This window comes from Canis lupus, chromosome 26 (assembly GCF_011100685.1).
Source record: "Canis lupus familiaris isolate Mischka breed German Shepherd chromosome 26, alternate assembly UU_Cfam_GSD_1.0, whole genome shotgun sequence".
Taxonomy (NCBI): Eukaryota; Metazoa; Chordata; class Mammalia; order Carnivora; family Canidae; genus Canis; species Canis lupus.
This window is the reverse complement of record NC_049247.1, coordinates 31220697-31237923: the sequence shown is the minus strand read 5'-3', so window position 1 is coordinate 31237923 and position 17227 is coordinate 31220697. Positions and strand designations below refer to the sequence as shown.

At 40.3% G+C, this 17227-nt stretch overlaps 1 protein-coding gene and 1 pseudogene across 1 annotated transcript in view; one reads left to right on the top strand and one right to left on the bottom strand.

Annotated features, from left to right (window-relative positions):
• MAPK1 (mitogen-activated protein kinase 1) overlaps positions 1-17227 on the top strand; it is a 119954-nt gene that overhangs the window by 64703 nt on the left and 38024 nt on the right. The window contains 2 exon segments of the mRNA NM_001110800.1: positions 13593-13775; positions 15946-16135. Coding sequence (NP_001104270.1) covers positions 13593-13775; positions 15946-16135 — 373 coding nt within the window.
• Positions 5837-6529, bottom strand: LOC608240 (annotated as a pseudogene).

Below are 17227 nucleotides of genomic sequence, written 5' to 3'. Positions count from 1 at the left end.
TTGTTCACCTGGATTTGCTAGTTGTTCTCCTCCTTGCCTCCTTTAAAAAACAGTCCGCAGCATTTTTTCCACTGCTGTCGCTATTCCACTCCATTTACTTATTTACACCCACATTACCACAAATCATCTCATTGCAGATTCAGTGACTGCTTTGCAGTTTTTACCTTTCTTAGTCTTCTGTGTTTCCTTCCTTGGCTTCGGAAACACCACCCCCTCCTGGTTCTTGTATGTGGCTTAGCATGTGGCTTTGGAATTGGACAACAAGGGTTCTCATTCCATTATTACTTCTACTACTTTCTCTCTTTAGCCAGTTCCTCTTCCTCTGTTTCTGAATTTTATCCTCAGGCCTCTTTTCATGACATCATCTCTCCTCAGCAGTACTGCCCAGTTGGCTTTAAAAAAAATTTTTTTTTAATTTATTTGAGAGAGAGAGTATGTGTGCATGAGAAAAGGGAGGAGGAGAGGGAGAGAGAAAAATCTCAAACTGACTCTTTGGTAAATGTGGAGCCTGATGCAAGGCTTGATCTCATGACATCTCACATCCCTAAAATCATGACCTGAGCTGAAAACCAGAGTTGGATGCTTAACCCACTAAACCACCCAGGTGCCCCTACCCACTTGGTTTCTGTTAAAGATTCCTATATCTTATTTGCAACCTTGATCTCTCCTTAATGCTCTTGGAAGAAGAAAACCTTCGTTTCCTCCATCTGAATCACCTACAAGCATCCTTAGATCCTTTAAATCAGGAAGTTCAAGACGATCCTTATCCTCTCCAACCCCCCCTTCTTCATTTTGTACTTCTAAAACCTAGCTCTAATGTGTGCAAGGCCTGTGTCAAGAATATGTTTCAAGGCTTGTGTTCCAAAATACAAAACAACAAAACAAATGGGGGGGATCCCTGGGTGGCACAGCGGTTTGGCGCCTGCCTTTGGCCCAGGGCGCGATCCTGGAGACCCGGGATCGAATCCCACGTCGGGCTCCCGGTGCATGGAGCCTGCTTCTCCCTCTGCCTTTGTCTCTGCCTCTCTCTCTCTCTCTCTCTCTCTCTCTCTGACTATCATAAATAAATAAAAATTAAAAAAAACAAAAAAAAACGGAGCCTCAAATTAAGAAACCTTAAATTAAAAAAATAATAATAAATAAAATATAGTCTTTCCTCCTACCACAGAGATAAACCTTCTTAAAGACCTGTAAGATCAGCTTCAAATTGAAAATTCCGGGATCCCTGGGTGGCTCAGTGGTTTAGCGCCTGCCTGTGGCCCAGGGTGTGATCCTAGAGACCCAGGATCGAGTCCCACGTCGGGCTCCCTGCATGGAGCCTGCTTCTCTCTCTGCCTCTCTCTCTCTCCGTGTCTCTCATGAATAAATAAATAAAATCATTTTTTAAAAAATTGAAAATTCTTAGGCTTATTAGAGTTTGGTACTAGCAGTTCCAGAAAAGCAGACCTCTAGCATACCCCTCTTCTCTTCCCCCAGAGCTGGGCTCTGCTGTGAGCTTGAGCTTGTGTGTGTCTCATGAATGGGATACCAGCTTGACATGACAGTCCAGGTGCAGTGCACACCCTGCAAACAGCTGCCCTTTGGCCATTCTTTGGGGCATAGAAACTGGAGGAATATTCTCCTCTCAGCAAAGCTGCTGTGTAAGAGGCCTGCACAGCCTTGGAAGGAGGAGACTCAGGCAACAGGAATTCTGGAGCTCCTGATAGACATGTTCTCCAGACCCCATGAACACCTCCTTATGGAGAAGGGCCTGACTGGGTGAGGGCAGTGATCCCCATAGGTGTTCTGCTCGTTTTCCTCTGCCAAGTATTACCTCTTGCCTTTCTTAATGCCCTTGCTCCTCTTTCAAGAGCCTGCTCATCCTTTGGGATATGGTTTCTATAGGTCTCATCATGTTTTAATCCTCTTCTAATACCCCTATTTGGACTTGATCCAAATCTAGGTTTGCTTTGGGTTTCAGAAGTGCTTTACTATGTAAAGGCAGTGTATGTTGTCTGATCCTGTCTCCTTCCCTTACTAAATTGCAAGTTTCTTAGCTTCTTAAGGGCAAGACCATTATTTGTTTTTGTCACCAGTCCTTAACATGAAGTCTCACAAATGGGAAGTACTTGTCAAGTGCGGCTTGAGTCCACCACAGGTCTGGCGTCATTCTCATGTTGTTGTGGTAACCCTATCAAAACAGGAAATGAAGTTAGTTTAGCATGACTTGTTCATAATTGACTCACACTGGTTCCCTTTTCTTCCCTAGGTGATCACAAAACATCTGTTAAATAACCTACTCCAGAATTTTGTAGGCTTTTACTTCCACATTTGCTGATCAAATATGTTTCTGGAATGTATCTGTTCCATCCACGTTGGCCCAGGAACTGAACCTTGGTTCTTTTTTTTTTTTTTTTTTAAGGAACTGCTCTCTTGAGAAGCAATTTGATAAACAATATACTGCACATATTTAAAGTATACAGTTTATATTTTGATATACACCCATGTCTGTCAGCACAGCCAAGGTAATGAAAATATTCATCACCTCCAAAGTTGTTTGGTTTCCATTTGTGTAGTCCTTCATCCCACCAGCCCCCTTCCTCACTAGCCGCCAGCAACCATATGATCAGCTCTCTGTCCTCAAAGATTAGTTTTCATTTTATATGAGTAGAAGTACTTTTCTGGTGGTCTGGCTTTACTCAGCATAATTATTTTGAGATTCCTATGTGCTGTTTATATCAAGTTCATTCCCTTTGATTGCTGAATAGTAGGAATTTGTTTTGAATATTGAGATACTCACCTCCAGCCTTGACCATGCCCATTCCCCACAATTAATGGATCTCAGGATTCATCTGGAACTTGAGGCTACATTTATGTAAGATGACTGGCTCTGTCAGTAGCTGGAGTTTCTCAAGGACAGAGTACTATTTGTAATCTTTGTAACTGTTAAAATAGTCTTTGGTACAAGGCAAATAGTAACCCAAGGGCAGCCCCGGTAGCGCAGCAGTTTAGCGCCGCCTGCAGCCCAGAGTGTGATCCTGGAGACCCAGGATCGAGTCTCCCTGCATGGAGCCTCCTTCTCCCTCTGTCTGTGTCTATGCATCTCTCTCTCTCTCTCTCTCTCTCTATTTGTGTCTCTCATGAATAAATAAATAAAATCTTTAAGAAAAAATAGTAACCCAAGACTGGATAAAAGTTCCCCCTTTATTCAGGGGTGTGTGTGTGTGTGTGTGTGTGTGTGTGTGTGTGTGTAAGAGTATAAATAATATACCCAATCTAATTTTTCTTAAAAGATTTTATTTATTCATTAGAGCAAGCTATTCTCTCAGGTAGGAACAAGGCTAATTAATTTTGCACCTCTTTCCAGTATTACTTTTCAAGTATTTTTGTATTGGTCAGGAATTCAAAGTAATTGTTCTTCCTCCTTTAAGGGATATTCCAATATTGCAGTAGTATTTCTCCAGTACATTTTTTCCCTAATAAGATTTTTTTTTTTTTTTGGAAGAGGTTTACATGGCTCTTCAATCAAGTTATACAGTAAAAAAAGTTTTGTTTTCCTATGTCTCCCACTCCAGCCTGGCATTCTGTCCCTACACCACCACTCCTTTACTTCCTTGTATATCCTTCAGACTTCCTTTATGCAAACATAAGCAAATGTTAATATATATATTATCTTTTATTATTTATTAGAAAAAGATAGCTTGTTATCCACTGCTAGGCTTTGTTTTTATCCCACTTAACAGATCTTGCATCATGCATTTTCTTAGCTACATAGTATTTCACTGTATGGATAACTACTCCCCTGTTGGATGCTTTTTTAATTAAACTTTTTATTTTGAGATAATTGTAGAATCACATGCAGTTGTAAGAAATAATACAGAGAGGTCCCAGTTTCTTGGTAACATCTTGTGTTTTTATTATACATTACAGTATATGTTACGTTACAGCACACAGTACCATAGCTGGGAGACTGACATTGATAGAATCTATAGAGCTCATTCATATATCGCTAACTGTATATCATCCCTGTGTGTGTGTGTGTGTGTGTTTTCTGTGCATTTTTATTCCATATGTAGGTTCATAAACCACTACCATTCTTTTTTGACCTTTCTTGAAATGTTTAATTTTTCCTTGTTAACATGGTTTTTTTTCCCCTTAAATTAAAAATTTTTTAAATTTTTATGTAGGCTTCATACCCAGCATGGAGCACAATACAGGGATTGAATTTACCTCCCGGAGATCAAGGCTTGAGCTGAGATCAAGAGTCAGATGCTTAACTGACTGAGCCCACCCAGGCACTGCTTAAAAAATTTTAAGTTGAGGGAGCCTGGAGGTTCGGTGGTCGAGCATCTGCCTTTGGCTCAGGTCATGATCCCAGGGTCCTGGGATTGAGTCCTGAATCAGGCTCCCTGCAGTGAGCCTGCTTCTCCCTCTGCCTATGTCTCTGTCTCTCTCTCTGTCTCTCATGAATAAATAAACTCTTTTAAAAATTTTATTTTAAAGTATAATTGACATTATTGTTTCCTTTTTATTTTTTTGGGAGAGAACACATGCATGAGTGGGAAGAGGGGCAGAGGAAGAAGGACAAACAGACTCTTCAGAGTGGGGAGCCCCACTCGGGTCTCAATTCTAGGTCCCTGAGACCATGACCTGAGCCAAAGTCAGACACTTAACCGGCTGAGCCACTTAGGTGCCCCGGTAGTATTCTATTTCATGTATATACCATAGTGATTCAACATTTGTATACATTGCTAACTGATTACCATAGTAGGTCTAGTTATCATGTGTTACCATGCAAAGTTAATACAGTATTATTGACTGTATTCCCCATGCTGTGCATTATATCAACATGACTTACTTATTTTATCACTGGAAGTTTGTATTTTTTTTTAATTTTTTTTAATTTTTATTTATTTATGATAGTCACCAAGAGAGAGGGAGAGAGGCAGAGACACAGGCAGAGGGAAAAGCAGGCTCCATGCACCGGGAGCCCGACGTGGGATTCGATCCCGGGTCTCCAGGATCGCGCCCTGGGCCAAAGGCAGGCGCCAAACCGCTGCGCCACCCAGGGATCCCCTTAATTTTTATTTATCTATGATAGTCACACACAGAGAGAGAGAGAGGCAGAGACACAGGCAGAGGGAGAAGCAGGCTCCATGCACCGGGAGCCCGACGTGGGATTCGATCCCGGGTCTCCAGGATCGCGCCCTGGGCCAAAGGCAGGCACCAAACCGCTGCGCCACCCAGGGATCCCTGGAAGTTTGTATCTCTTGATCCTCTTCACCCATTTCACCCTTTCTGCAACTCTTTCCCCTCTGATAACCAGCACTCAGTATCTATGAGTCTGGATTTTGTTGTATTTTGTTGTTTAGATTGCACTTACAAGTGAAATGTGTGTATACAAATACACACACACACACACCCCAGATCATCTATCCATTCATCTGCAGACACTTAGGTTGTTTCTATATCTTCACTATCGTAAATAATGCTGCAGTGAGGGGATCCCTGGGTGGCTCAGTGGTTTCGCGCCTGCCTTTGGCCCAGGGCGCAATCCTGGCGTCCCGGGATCAAGTCCCGCGTCGGGCTCCCGGCATGGAGCCTGCTTATCCCTCTGCCTGTGTCTCTGCCTCTCTCTCTCTCTCTCTCCCCCTATGTCTATCATAAATAAATAAAAATAAATCTTAAAAAAAAATAATGCTGCAGTGAACAATGGGGTGCATATATTCTTTTTTTTCTTTCTTTTAAGCTTTTATTTAAGGGCAATGATCTACGATGTAGATTTTATTTTATTTTATTTTTATTTTTATTTTTCAAGATTTATTTATTTACCCAGGGATCCCCTATGATGTAGATTTTAGATCTTATTAAGAGCAGCCACGTCCATGGACTTCACATAGTCCTCAAAAGCAGTGATCCGTTCCCCCAGCATATCTGTTCCAACTTTATCATCTTCCACTACACGCTGTATTTGAAGTTTTTTAATTCCATATCCCACTGGAACTAGTTTAGAAGAGCCCCAGACCAAGCCATCTGCCTGAATGCTTCGGACGCACTCCTCTAATTTTGCCATATCTGTCTCATCGTCCCAAGGTTTCACATCTAGTAATATGGAAGACTTGGCAACAAGTGCAGGTTTTTTGGCTTTCTTTGACTCATACTGTGCAAAGCGTTCCTCTCTTAGCCTCTTTACTTTTTCACTTTCCTCCTCGTCATTAGATCCGAAGAGATCAATATCATCATCATCTTTACTATCTGTAGCTCCACTTCCTGTGGTGTCTTCCACATTAGCAGGACCATACTTGCCCAAAGCTTTCTTCACTCCTGGAAGGCTGGCCTTTTCCTTCTCGTAAGACTTGATGTGATTGTACCAACGCAGGGCATGATACAAGTTGGCGAGCCGGGGACTGGAGACTGCTTCAAACACTGCCATGTCCGCTTGTGACGGCATGTACCCCTCGATGTAGCTCTTGTCCGCTAGGTAGTCCTTGAGCACCTGGAGGCCGGCGGGGCTTTTCAGGTCTCCGAAACCCATGGCGTCGGCGGCTCCAAGACCGGGCGGCAGCGAAAGAAGAGAAGAGGGTGCATATATCCTTTTGAATTCGTGTTTTAATTTTCTTTAGATAGCTACCTAGAGTGGAATTGCTAGATCGTATGGTAGTTCTATTTTTAATTTTTTGAGGAACCTTCGTACTGTTTTCCAGATGGTTGCACCTTTTTAAAATTTAAAAAAAGGGGATAACTGGATGGCTCAGCAGTTGGGCGCCTGCCTTCAGCTCAGGTCATGATCCTGGGATCTGGGATCGAGTCCCACATTGGACTCCCTGCGAGGAGCCTGCTTCTCCTTCCGCTTATGTCTCTGCCTCTCTTCTTTCAGTCTGTGTGTCTCATGAATAAATACATCTTATAAACAAACAAACAAATAAATAACTAATGTAAAATTTAACATTTTAACCATTCTTAAGTATACAGTTCAGTGATGTTAAGTATATTCACATTATTGTGCAACAGATCTCAAGAACTTTTTCATCTTGCAAAACTGAAACTGTACCTTTGCACACCACCTCCTCATTTCCTCCCTCCCCCAAGCCCTTGGTAACCACTATTCTACATTCTGATTTTTATGAATTTAACAACTTTAGATACTACCTATGAGTGGAATCATACACAGTACTTTGTGGCTGGCTTATTTGTTAATGTCTTCAAAGTTTATCCATGTTATAGCATATGATAGAATTTCCTTTTTTAAGACAATAATATTTCCGTGTATGTATGTATCACATTTTCTTTATCCATTCATCCATCCGTGGACATTTATGTTGCTTCCAAATTGGCTATTATGAATAATGCTATAGTGAACATAAATGTGCCAATATATCTTCAAGATCCTATTTAGATTCTTTTGGATGTATACCCAGAGGTGAAATTGCTGGACCATATGGTAATTCTATATTTATTTATTTATTTAGAAACTTTCATACCGTTTTCCATAGTGGCTGTATCATGTTACATTACCAACAAAGTGGGGAGGTGTTTGTTTGTATATGTATTGGCAATCATGATGGGTATGAGATGATAACTTGTTGCAGTTTTTCATTCAGTCTTTCAGTCTCTTCTCTTTTCTTTTCTTTTCTTTCTTTTCTTTTTTTTCTTTTCTTTCTTTTCTTTCCCTCCCTCCCTCCCACCATTCCTTCCTTCCTTCCCTCCTTCCTTCCTTCCTTCCTTCTCATGATAGAGCCAGAGACATAGGCAGAGGGAGAAGCAGGCTCCCCACAGGAAGCCTGATGTGGGACTCGATCCTGGGACCTGGGGATCACACCCTGAGCCAAAGATAGATACTTAACTAACCCCTGAGCCACCCAGGTGTCCCTCCCTAACTTTTTAGATCCTTGTTGGCCATTTATGTATCTTGTTTGGAGAAATGTCTATTTGACGTGATATCTTGTTTCTTAGTATATGTGCTGCGGGAGTGAGCATATGTCATCTTATTTTTAATTGAACCATTCTTAAATTCCCAAGATTAAGTACTACTTGCACATAATGGATTTTTAATGTGTTGTTGAATTATACTTACTCATTTTTTGTTGATTTTCAAGCCTGTGCTTATAAAAGAGATAGGTCTTTTTGTTTGTTGTAGGGGTGTTTGCTCTTTTTGCACAAGTTCTGGGGCCTTTTTTTTTTTTTTTTTTTTTTTTTTTTTTTGATAGAGCAGGAGGAGTTGCAGAGGGAAAAAGGACAAGCAGACTCTGCTGGATGCAGAGCCTGACAAGGGGCTTGATTTCACAACCCTGAGATCATGACTTGAGCCTAAATCAAGAGTCAAATGCTCAACCGACTGAGTCACCCAGGCACCCCTGGTCTTTAGTTTTGGCTTTAGTTCTTTCTCATCATCATCACTTTTTATTTATTTTTAAAGATTACTTATATTAGGGGCTCCTGGGTGGCTCAAGGGCTGAGTATCATACCTTTGGCTCAGGCCGTGGTCCTAGGGTCCCACATCAGGCTCCCTGCAGAGAGCCTGCTTCTCCCTCTGCCTGTATCTCTGCCTCTCTGTGTGTTTCTTTCATGAATAAATAAAATCTTTTTTTAAAAAAAAGATTATTTACCTTATAGAGATGAGTTAGGAAGATTTCCCTTAATGTTGAACAATTTGTTTAAATTTTGTTTTTGAAAAGAGCAAGTTTATCAGTTCAAAGAAAAAAATACGAGTATCTAAAATTAACTCATTCAAAGACTATATAATCACATACTAGATTGAGATCCTAAGCCACACCCATAAGTTGTTTACAGAGAGACCCTTAAAGCAAAAGTTGCAGCATGGTGTTAGTTGTGGGGGAAATGGAGATGAGCAAAAATCAAATTCTTAAAAGGGAAAAGTTGAAAATGCCAAAGTGATTTTATAATTTTAAAAATATTTATTTATTTATTTATTTATTCATGAGAAACACAGAGAGAGAGGCAGAGACAGAGGGAGAAGCAGGCTTCCTGCAGGAGCCCGATGTGGGACTTGATCCCAGAACTCTAGGATCACGCCCTGAGCCGAAGGCAGACGCTCAACCTCTGAGCCACCCAGGAGTCCCTAATTTTTTTTTTTTTTTTTTTTTTAGATTTTTATTTATTCATGAGAGACATAGAGGCAAAGACATAGGCAGAGGGAGAAGCAGGCTTCTCTCAGAGAGCCCGATGTGGGACTCAATCCTCCGACCAGGATCATGCTCTGAGCTGAAGGCAGATGCTCAACCTCTGAGACACCCAGGCAACCCAGTGCCAAAGTGATTTTAAAACAAAAGCTAGGGGATCCCTAGGTGGCTCAGTGGTTCAGCGCCTGCTTTTGGCCCAGGGCGCGATCCTGGAGTCCCGGGATCAAGTTCCGCATTGGGCTCCCGGCATGGAGCCTGCTTCTCCCTCTGCCTGTGTCTCTGCCTCTCTCTACCTGTGTCTATCATAAATAAATAAATCTTTAAAAAAAGATTAAAAAAATAAAACAAAAGCTAACACAAACTCCACAGTAAAAGATATAGCAAAATAAAATACATAAAACAAAACTGAGAAATCCAAGAAGAAATGAGCAAATAAAGAATTGTGGAAGAGTGTAAAACAAACTGTTTGTGATCAGTCCTATGGCAGATTGTATAAAACAATAGGAAATAACCCAACTCCATGGACAGGATCATACTTTCTTTTCAAGTAGGAGCCAACGAGGAGGATTTCATGCCTTCGCACTTAAAAGGGGGCAGTTGGTTATTTCATCACCTAAGTGTTGATACAGCTGGAGGGGTATGTTCACCATAACCCCTTCCCCCCAACAATCTTGGCTTAGAAGCAAATTTTTGGCCTTGTTTGACTACCCTGTTTTAGTAAAACTAGAAATTTAAAATGTTAATATTAAACCAGTGTATTAAACTGTGTTCTCTTTTATCGGACTCATGCTCTATGATTTTAATTGCCCCAAAAGTTTTAAATTATAAAAATATTATCAATATTGGATAAAGTTGTTTGAATGACATGTCCCTCTGCCTGCCTACCTGAAAATCAGTGGTTTTAGGCATTCATGCAGCAAACCTAAGCAAAATAAGATTTGAGTAGTGATTCTTTTACTTAAGGAAATAAATACATTTCATTTCAAAGTATTGGGGGCATCTAAGTGCAATATATTAATGGTAGTGTGGGAGAATTGAAGTCGAATAAGGTAAGGTGCCTCCTACAGTATAGTTTTGCGATGGAGACAGACAAATGTATCAGTAATACTCAAAATAAGCAAACTGACAAATACCATATAGAAGCACAAACTTGAGAATAAACTTACTTGGCTTTTTTCTATTTCTGGCACTTACTTGAGGAAACAAGAAGCAGTGTCTTATTGCCTGTCAGTGTTATTGCTTCAGTCAGTGGACCAGATACTAATTATTTTTTAAAGATTTTATTGATTTATTCATGATAGACACAGAAAGAGAGAGAGAGGCAGAGACACAGGCAGAGGGAGAAGCAAGCTCCATGTCAGGAGCCCGACATGGGACTTGATCCCGGGACTCCAGGACGGCGCCCTGGGCCAAAGGCAGGCGCTAAACCGCCGAGCCACCCAGGGATCCCCAGATATTGATATTTATTAAGATGAAAAGCTCTTATAGAAAAGATTAAATGGAATATTGATCATAAAGATAGTAGTAACATTCAAGATTAAAATTCATCACCATGGGGTGCCGGGGTGGCAGTCAGTTGAACATCCTGTTCCTGGTTTTTTTTTTTTTTTTTTTTTTTTTTTTTTTTTTCTGTTCCTGGTTTTGGTTCAGGTCATGATCCTCAGGGTCAGGAGATCAAGCCCCAAGTAAGACTCTGCACTCAGTGGGGAGTCTACTTCAAGATTCTGTCCCTCTGCCCCTCTCTGTGCTCTTTTGCTCACTTTCTCTAAAATAAATTCATCACGAAATTGAAGCATAATTATTACTGTTTCTGCTTGGAATTCTGTTAAGTCAAACCTTGAGGTCAACTTGGAAAGAACTGAGCTCTGTATAAGAGCTATGGAACTCTCTCTCTCTCTTTTTTTTAAGTTTATTTATTCTTTTTAGTGATCTCTACACCCAGTGTGGGGCTCAAATTCACGACCCCAAGATCGAGTTGCACACTTTCCCACTGAGCCAGCCAGGCACTCCTGGAACTCTTTTTGAAGAATACTTTATAGGTTTTGTTATATGATTACCCAAATACTTTGGTTAAATACTTGGGAAAAAAAAGAAAGAGCCCCTATGGAAAGCAATATGGAGATTCCTCAAAGTATTAAAAATAGAATTACCATATGATCCAGTAATTCCACTACTATTTACCCAAAGAATATTAAAACATTAATTTGAAAAGATATGGGCACCCATGTGCTTATTGGAATATTATTTATAATAGCTAACATGGAAGCAACCCAAGTGTCCACTGATAGATGAATGGGTGAAAATGTGGTGTACATATATACACACACACAGGAATATTACTCGAGTAGTCATTAAAAAAGAATGAAATTTTGCCATTTGCCGTGACATGGATGGATCTAGAGAGTATTATGCTAAGTGAAATAGAGAAGATAAATATATGATTTCACTCATATGTGGAATTTAAGAAACAAAAGAAATTAACAAAGAAAACAGAAAAATAGACTCTTCCTCCTACCCCCTTAAATATAGAGAACAAATGTTACCACAGGGGAAATGGATGAGGGGATGGATGAAATAGGTGAAGGGGCACCTACCATGATGAGCACTGAGTAATATATAGAATTGCTGAATCACACACTTGAAACTAATATAACAGTACATTAATTATACTAGAATTAAAAAAAAAACTTTTTTCCAGAAAGGAAGGCCTAGGATGAGGCACAGAATCTAGCTTTGTTTTTTTTTTTTTTTTTTTTAAAGATTTATTGATTTATTGGAGAAAGTGCATGTGAGTGGGGGGAGGGGCGGAGGAAGAGAGAATCTTAGGTGGACAGCCTGCTGAGTGCAGAGCCCCATGCAGGGCTCAGTCCCAGGACCTCAAGATCATGACCTGAGCTGAAATGAAAGGTCAGATGCTTAACTAAGCCACCCAGGCACCCTGAAACTAGCATTTTTAACAAGAATGTCACGTGATCCTGATGCAGGGGTCTGAGGACCACAATTTGAGCAGCACTTTAGTTGAGCTGGGGGGCTCATCCATTAATGGCAACCTATCCTTGCTCTGTTGTCCCAGAGAGAGTGAGATAAAAAGAAAACTTCCTGAGAAAAGGATGTAAGCCTAAGGTACTTTTGATAAAGAGGGCCTAGGGAGATTAACTTTTTGGGTAAGTGAATTATCCTCTCTATAACTAAGGGAATCTTACCTGGACAATGTACATAAGAACACTGCTGTCCCTTACTTTTAAAACTATTGTGAAGACAAAATGCAATTATGTGTATGAAGAGGGTTTTTTTTAATGTGTTATAATAAGTTTCAAAATTATGTAGTATTTATCAATACTATCTTAAAGTGTGATTTTTTTTCCTTATGGCTTTTGTGTTTTATGATTAAAAACCATTTCTTTAAAAAGTTTGTTTGTTTGTTTATTTATTTATTTATTGAGAGGGAGCACAAGCAGGCAGAGGGGCAGAGGGAGAGGGAGAGGGAGAAACAGAGTTACCACTGAACAGGGAGGGAGCCTGACCCGGGGCTTCATCCCAGGACTGTGGGATCATGACCTGAGCTGAAGGCAGAAGCCCAATGGACTAAGCCACCCAGGTGCCCCTAAAGACTACTTTATTTTATGTTTTTAAAAAGACTTGTTTATTCATGAGACACACACACACACACACACACACACACACACAGAGGCAGAGACATAGGCAGAGAGAGAAGCAGACTCTTCACAGGAGCTGGATGTGGGACTCAATCCCGGGATCACAACCTGAGCTGAAGGCAGACCCTCAACCACTGAACCACCCCAGGCATCCCTAAAAACTACTTTAATATACATAGAACCATCATTTTTCCTCACCAAGAATAGTTTGCTTATCATTTATATGAAGGTCATTCCTGCAACTGAGTGTACATAAATTGATTACTTGGAACAGTTAAAAAAAAAAAAAGAAGAAAGAGTCATATCATTTTGCAAGTAAGACAGAGTGGATGCAAGCAATTGAGGCGTGTCCTCTGGGTCCATTTTTGTTAGGGATAAAGATGTGGTTGATGGTCTTTTGAATGTTTCTGCTGAGTCAGAGGAATCTGATACAACAATAGGAAGTTGTTTTGGAGACAGAAATGATTACTCTCAACAAAATGCAGTTGCTACTAAAAACAATGGGAAAATGTTTTATGCATGCATGTGTGGCCTAAAACCATGTTCCTGGGTTTATGACAGTGGGCATCGACATATTTACCAGGACTGGGCCCTTAGTTAAGTTTGATATTCAGTATGTGCTGCATTGTGCCAGCTGCATCTTTCCTGGCTTGAGGCTTTTTGTGGATAATATACAGGGTACCTTCATGTATATGAACTAAGTATTTACCCAGAGTGCTAAATATTTAATACGTTACTGATCTTTATTTTTCCTGCCAAGATGTTCTGAAACTATTTTAAATGCCATCTCTCCCCTCCCCTATTTTTTTTTTTTTAGCTCTGCTTATGATAATGTCAACAAAGTTCGAGTAGCCATCAAGAAAATCAGTCCTTTTGAGCACCAGACCTACTGCCAGAGAACCCTGAGGGAGATAAAAATCTTACTGCGCTTCAGACATGAGAACATCATTGGAATCAATGATATTATTCGAGCACCAACCATCGAGCAAATGAAAGATGTGTATCCTTTTCAGACAGCTGACTCCTGTGATTGGTCACCTTGTTGAGGAAATGTAACCTGAAATACTTGAACTTACCAGAGTAAAGAAAAAGTACACAAAGCACATTAAAGGGGAAATTGTAATCTGCTGGCTATTTACTAGAAGACTTGTGTGATTTTTTCTCTTTGATTTATCCGTTGTCAACTATTTTTCGTGTCTTGGCAAATCCAATATTTTCTCTGTTTTAGTAAAGATTTTAAGTGTAGTTATGGAAAATCTTAACACCGCTTCCAGTCATGTTTTTTTCCATTCAAGGTATGATTTTTTATGGTAGAAAGAGAAGGAATGAACAGTAGACTAAGAAAGAGGGTGCCCTGCATATCACCTGGTCAAATCCAGACTGTCCTGATCTTAGACGGTGTCATTTGCCTCTAGGTCTGTTTTCCCGTCTTTAGTATTAAGGCACTAGCTTTCATGACCTTTTAAAGCTGACTTAGCTCTGAAATTCTGCTTTTAACTATAAGCAACATTTAGAAATCTGGACTAAGTAGGTCCAGAGGTTGTTGCCTGGTTAAAGACTGCATTTGAAAGATAGAAGCGTTAAGTATACTGAAGAGGATCTGCCAGAAAAAAAGTTACTGTTTGGGCTAGTACAGCATTCCTACCAGTTTTCCTAGTTTGCATTCTGCGCCCCCACCCCCCAAGGACAAGCAACTCACTGTTTCCTTTCCATTTTCAAGCAGCTCTGTAATGAAGTTATTGTGTTATTTTAAGTAAAATGTCTCCTGCTGCTGCCACCTGTTGTCCTTCTTTACCTTTTACTAGGAAAATCCAGTCTCTTTGAAGATGATTAGTTTTATTTTTTAATTTTTTAAAAAAGATTGTATTTATTTATTCATGACAGACACACAGAGAGTGAGAGGCAGAGACACAGGCAGAGGGAGAAGCAGACTCCATGCAGAGAGCCCGTTGTGTGGGACTCGATGCCGGATCTCCAGGATCACACCCTAGGCTGAAGGCGGCGCTAAACCGCTGGGCCACCAGGGCTGCCCTATTTTTTAATTTTTAGAAAAGATTTTATTTATTTATTTGACAGCACAAGCATGGGGAGTGGCAGGCAGAGGGAGAGGGAGAAGCAGGCTCCCCACTGAGCAAGGAGCCCAAACCTACGTGAGGCTTGATTCCAGGGCCCCAGGATCATGACCTGAGCTAAAGGCAGACTCTTAACTGACTGAGCTAATCAGGCACCCCTCAAGATGGTAAGTTTTCAAATCATGTTTCCTCTGAATCCCAGTGTCTTATCTAGCATGAATCTGTAGGGGACATAAAATATTTTCACAGAAGTGAATATGTAAAAACACTGCTAGTGAAAGCTAGAGTTTTATAATTCAATTTCTGTAAGGAAGAAATCAACCAAAGATAAAGTTCTAGGTGGCTTAGATACATGGATATGCAAGAAAGCAAGAGGAGTAAAATGAGCTCCTGGTAGGAATGCTGTACTAGCCCAAACAGTAACTTTTTTTCTGGCAGATCCTCTTCAGTATACTTAACGCTTCTATCTTTCAAATGCAGTCTTTAACCAGGCAACAAAATGAGCATGATTTCCCAGGACTCTCTTTATTTAGGATCTTAATATTAGTTGAAGGGTCAAGCACACAGAAGGCTGAATTTAGTAGAGATGTGTTCTAGGTCCTATTTCCATTGGTTTTATGGTTGATTCTTAAGGACAAGAAGGGGGTGACTTGACAGGGGGTAAAAGAACAGTGACATTATAAGTTGTTGCTGGGCCAAAGAGAGGATGGGATGTATGATGCCTGCTGGCCACCACCCTCTTCCAGCCCTTTCCAGTAATCCTGGGAGAGGGTTTGTTGATGCTGGACAATTTGTAGGACTAGGAGATTCAGACTTGAAGATTGGCCAGTATTTCTGTAACAGCCTGTCTCAGCTCACTCTAGGCCCATTATTGGTCACATCAGTCATACATAAATGCCTGTTGTTTCACAGGACCTAAGAAGTGGTTCTCTATTTCCGATTTCTTCAGTAGATAAACCAAGTTTTCATCATTTCTCATTTTCCTTGCAGTCCTCATGATATAATAGTGGGCTGTTTGTGGAGAGGGTTCATTTTGTTTTTAGTGCTTTGCTAAGTGTAACCAGCCAGATACTTGGTTACCTTAACCTGTCTAAACAGATATATAGTACAAGACCTCATGGAAACAGATCTTTACAAGCTCTTGAAGACGCAACACCTCAGCAACGACCATATCTGCTATTTTCTTTACCAGATCCTCAGAGGGTTAAAATATATCCATTCAGCTAATGTACTGCACCGTGACCTCAAACCTTCCAACCTGCTGCTCAATACCACCTGCGATCTCAAGGTCAGCCAGGTTATTTACTCTCAGGGTGATATATATTGGAAAAACTCTTTCACTGGGGCATATTTATATTATTATATTTAAAATAAAAAAAATCACACCAAAAATACATGAAAACATTTTTATAGCTCCTCACCCCCCCACACCCACCCATCCAAGTAAAGAGTGCTATTCCTGTTCTCCATCTGATTGTTCCTTCCTCTCCAAAGGTAACCACTATAACATATTGGTATATCTTCTTTCAAAGTTTTTGCTGTGCTCTTACTTACATATGAACATTTATGCTTATATATATAAAAGCAGGATCATATGCATTATGTGTAAGTTAAAAAATCATCCATTTCATTGGTAACTTTTTTCTTCAATAAATTTTATACAAAGAACACTCAGAAAACAGAAGACTCAATGTTAATGACTTTAGTACCTGACTAAGACATTCCCAATAAATAGGGAAACCCTAGATCCTTACAGTCCTCAGAAGTCTCTTAAAAATGAGCAGCGTTGGCATATGTATATTTTTATTTTAATAGTAGCAGAGCTAAAAGAGGTGGGAAATCTCCAGATGCATTAGATAAGAGGGGATGTGGATTCAGTCTGATAAAAATGCATGTGAATCCAAGAAGACATATATAAATGGAAAGATATCCAGTGTCTGTGGATTGCAAGACTTAATACTGTTTAGAAGGCAGTGCTCTCCCATATTGAATGAGTCAGGATGATCCCTGTCAGAGCTCAAGGTGGCTTTTTTTTTCTTTTTTTTTTATTTAGTTGACAGAGCGTAAGCAGGTGGAGTGGGAGCGCGGGACACGCAGGCTCCCCATTGAGTAGGGAGCCCTATGCAAGGCTTAATCCCAGTACTCTGGATCATGACCTGAGCGGAAGGTAGACACTTAACTGCCTGAGCCACTCAGGTGCCCTCTCCAGGTAGCTTTTTTTGCAGAAATGGACAGGCTGGTCCTGAAATGCATATGGAAATTCAAGAGTCCCAAAATAGTCAAAATAATCTTTGGAAAGAAATTGGAGGGCTTATTACACTTCTTGATTTCAAAACTTACTACAAAACTATAGTAATCAAGACATTCTGATATTGCCATA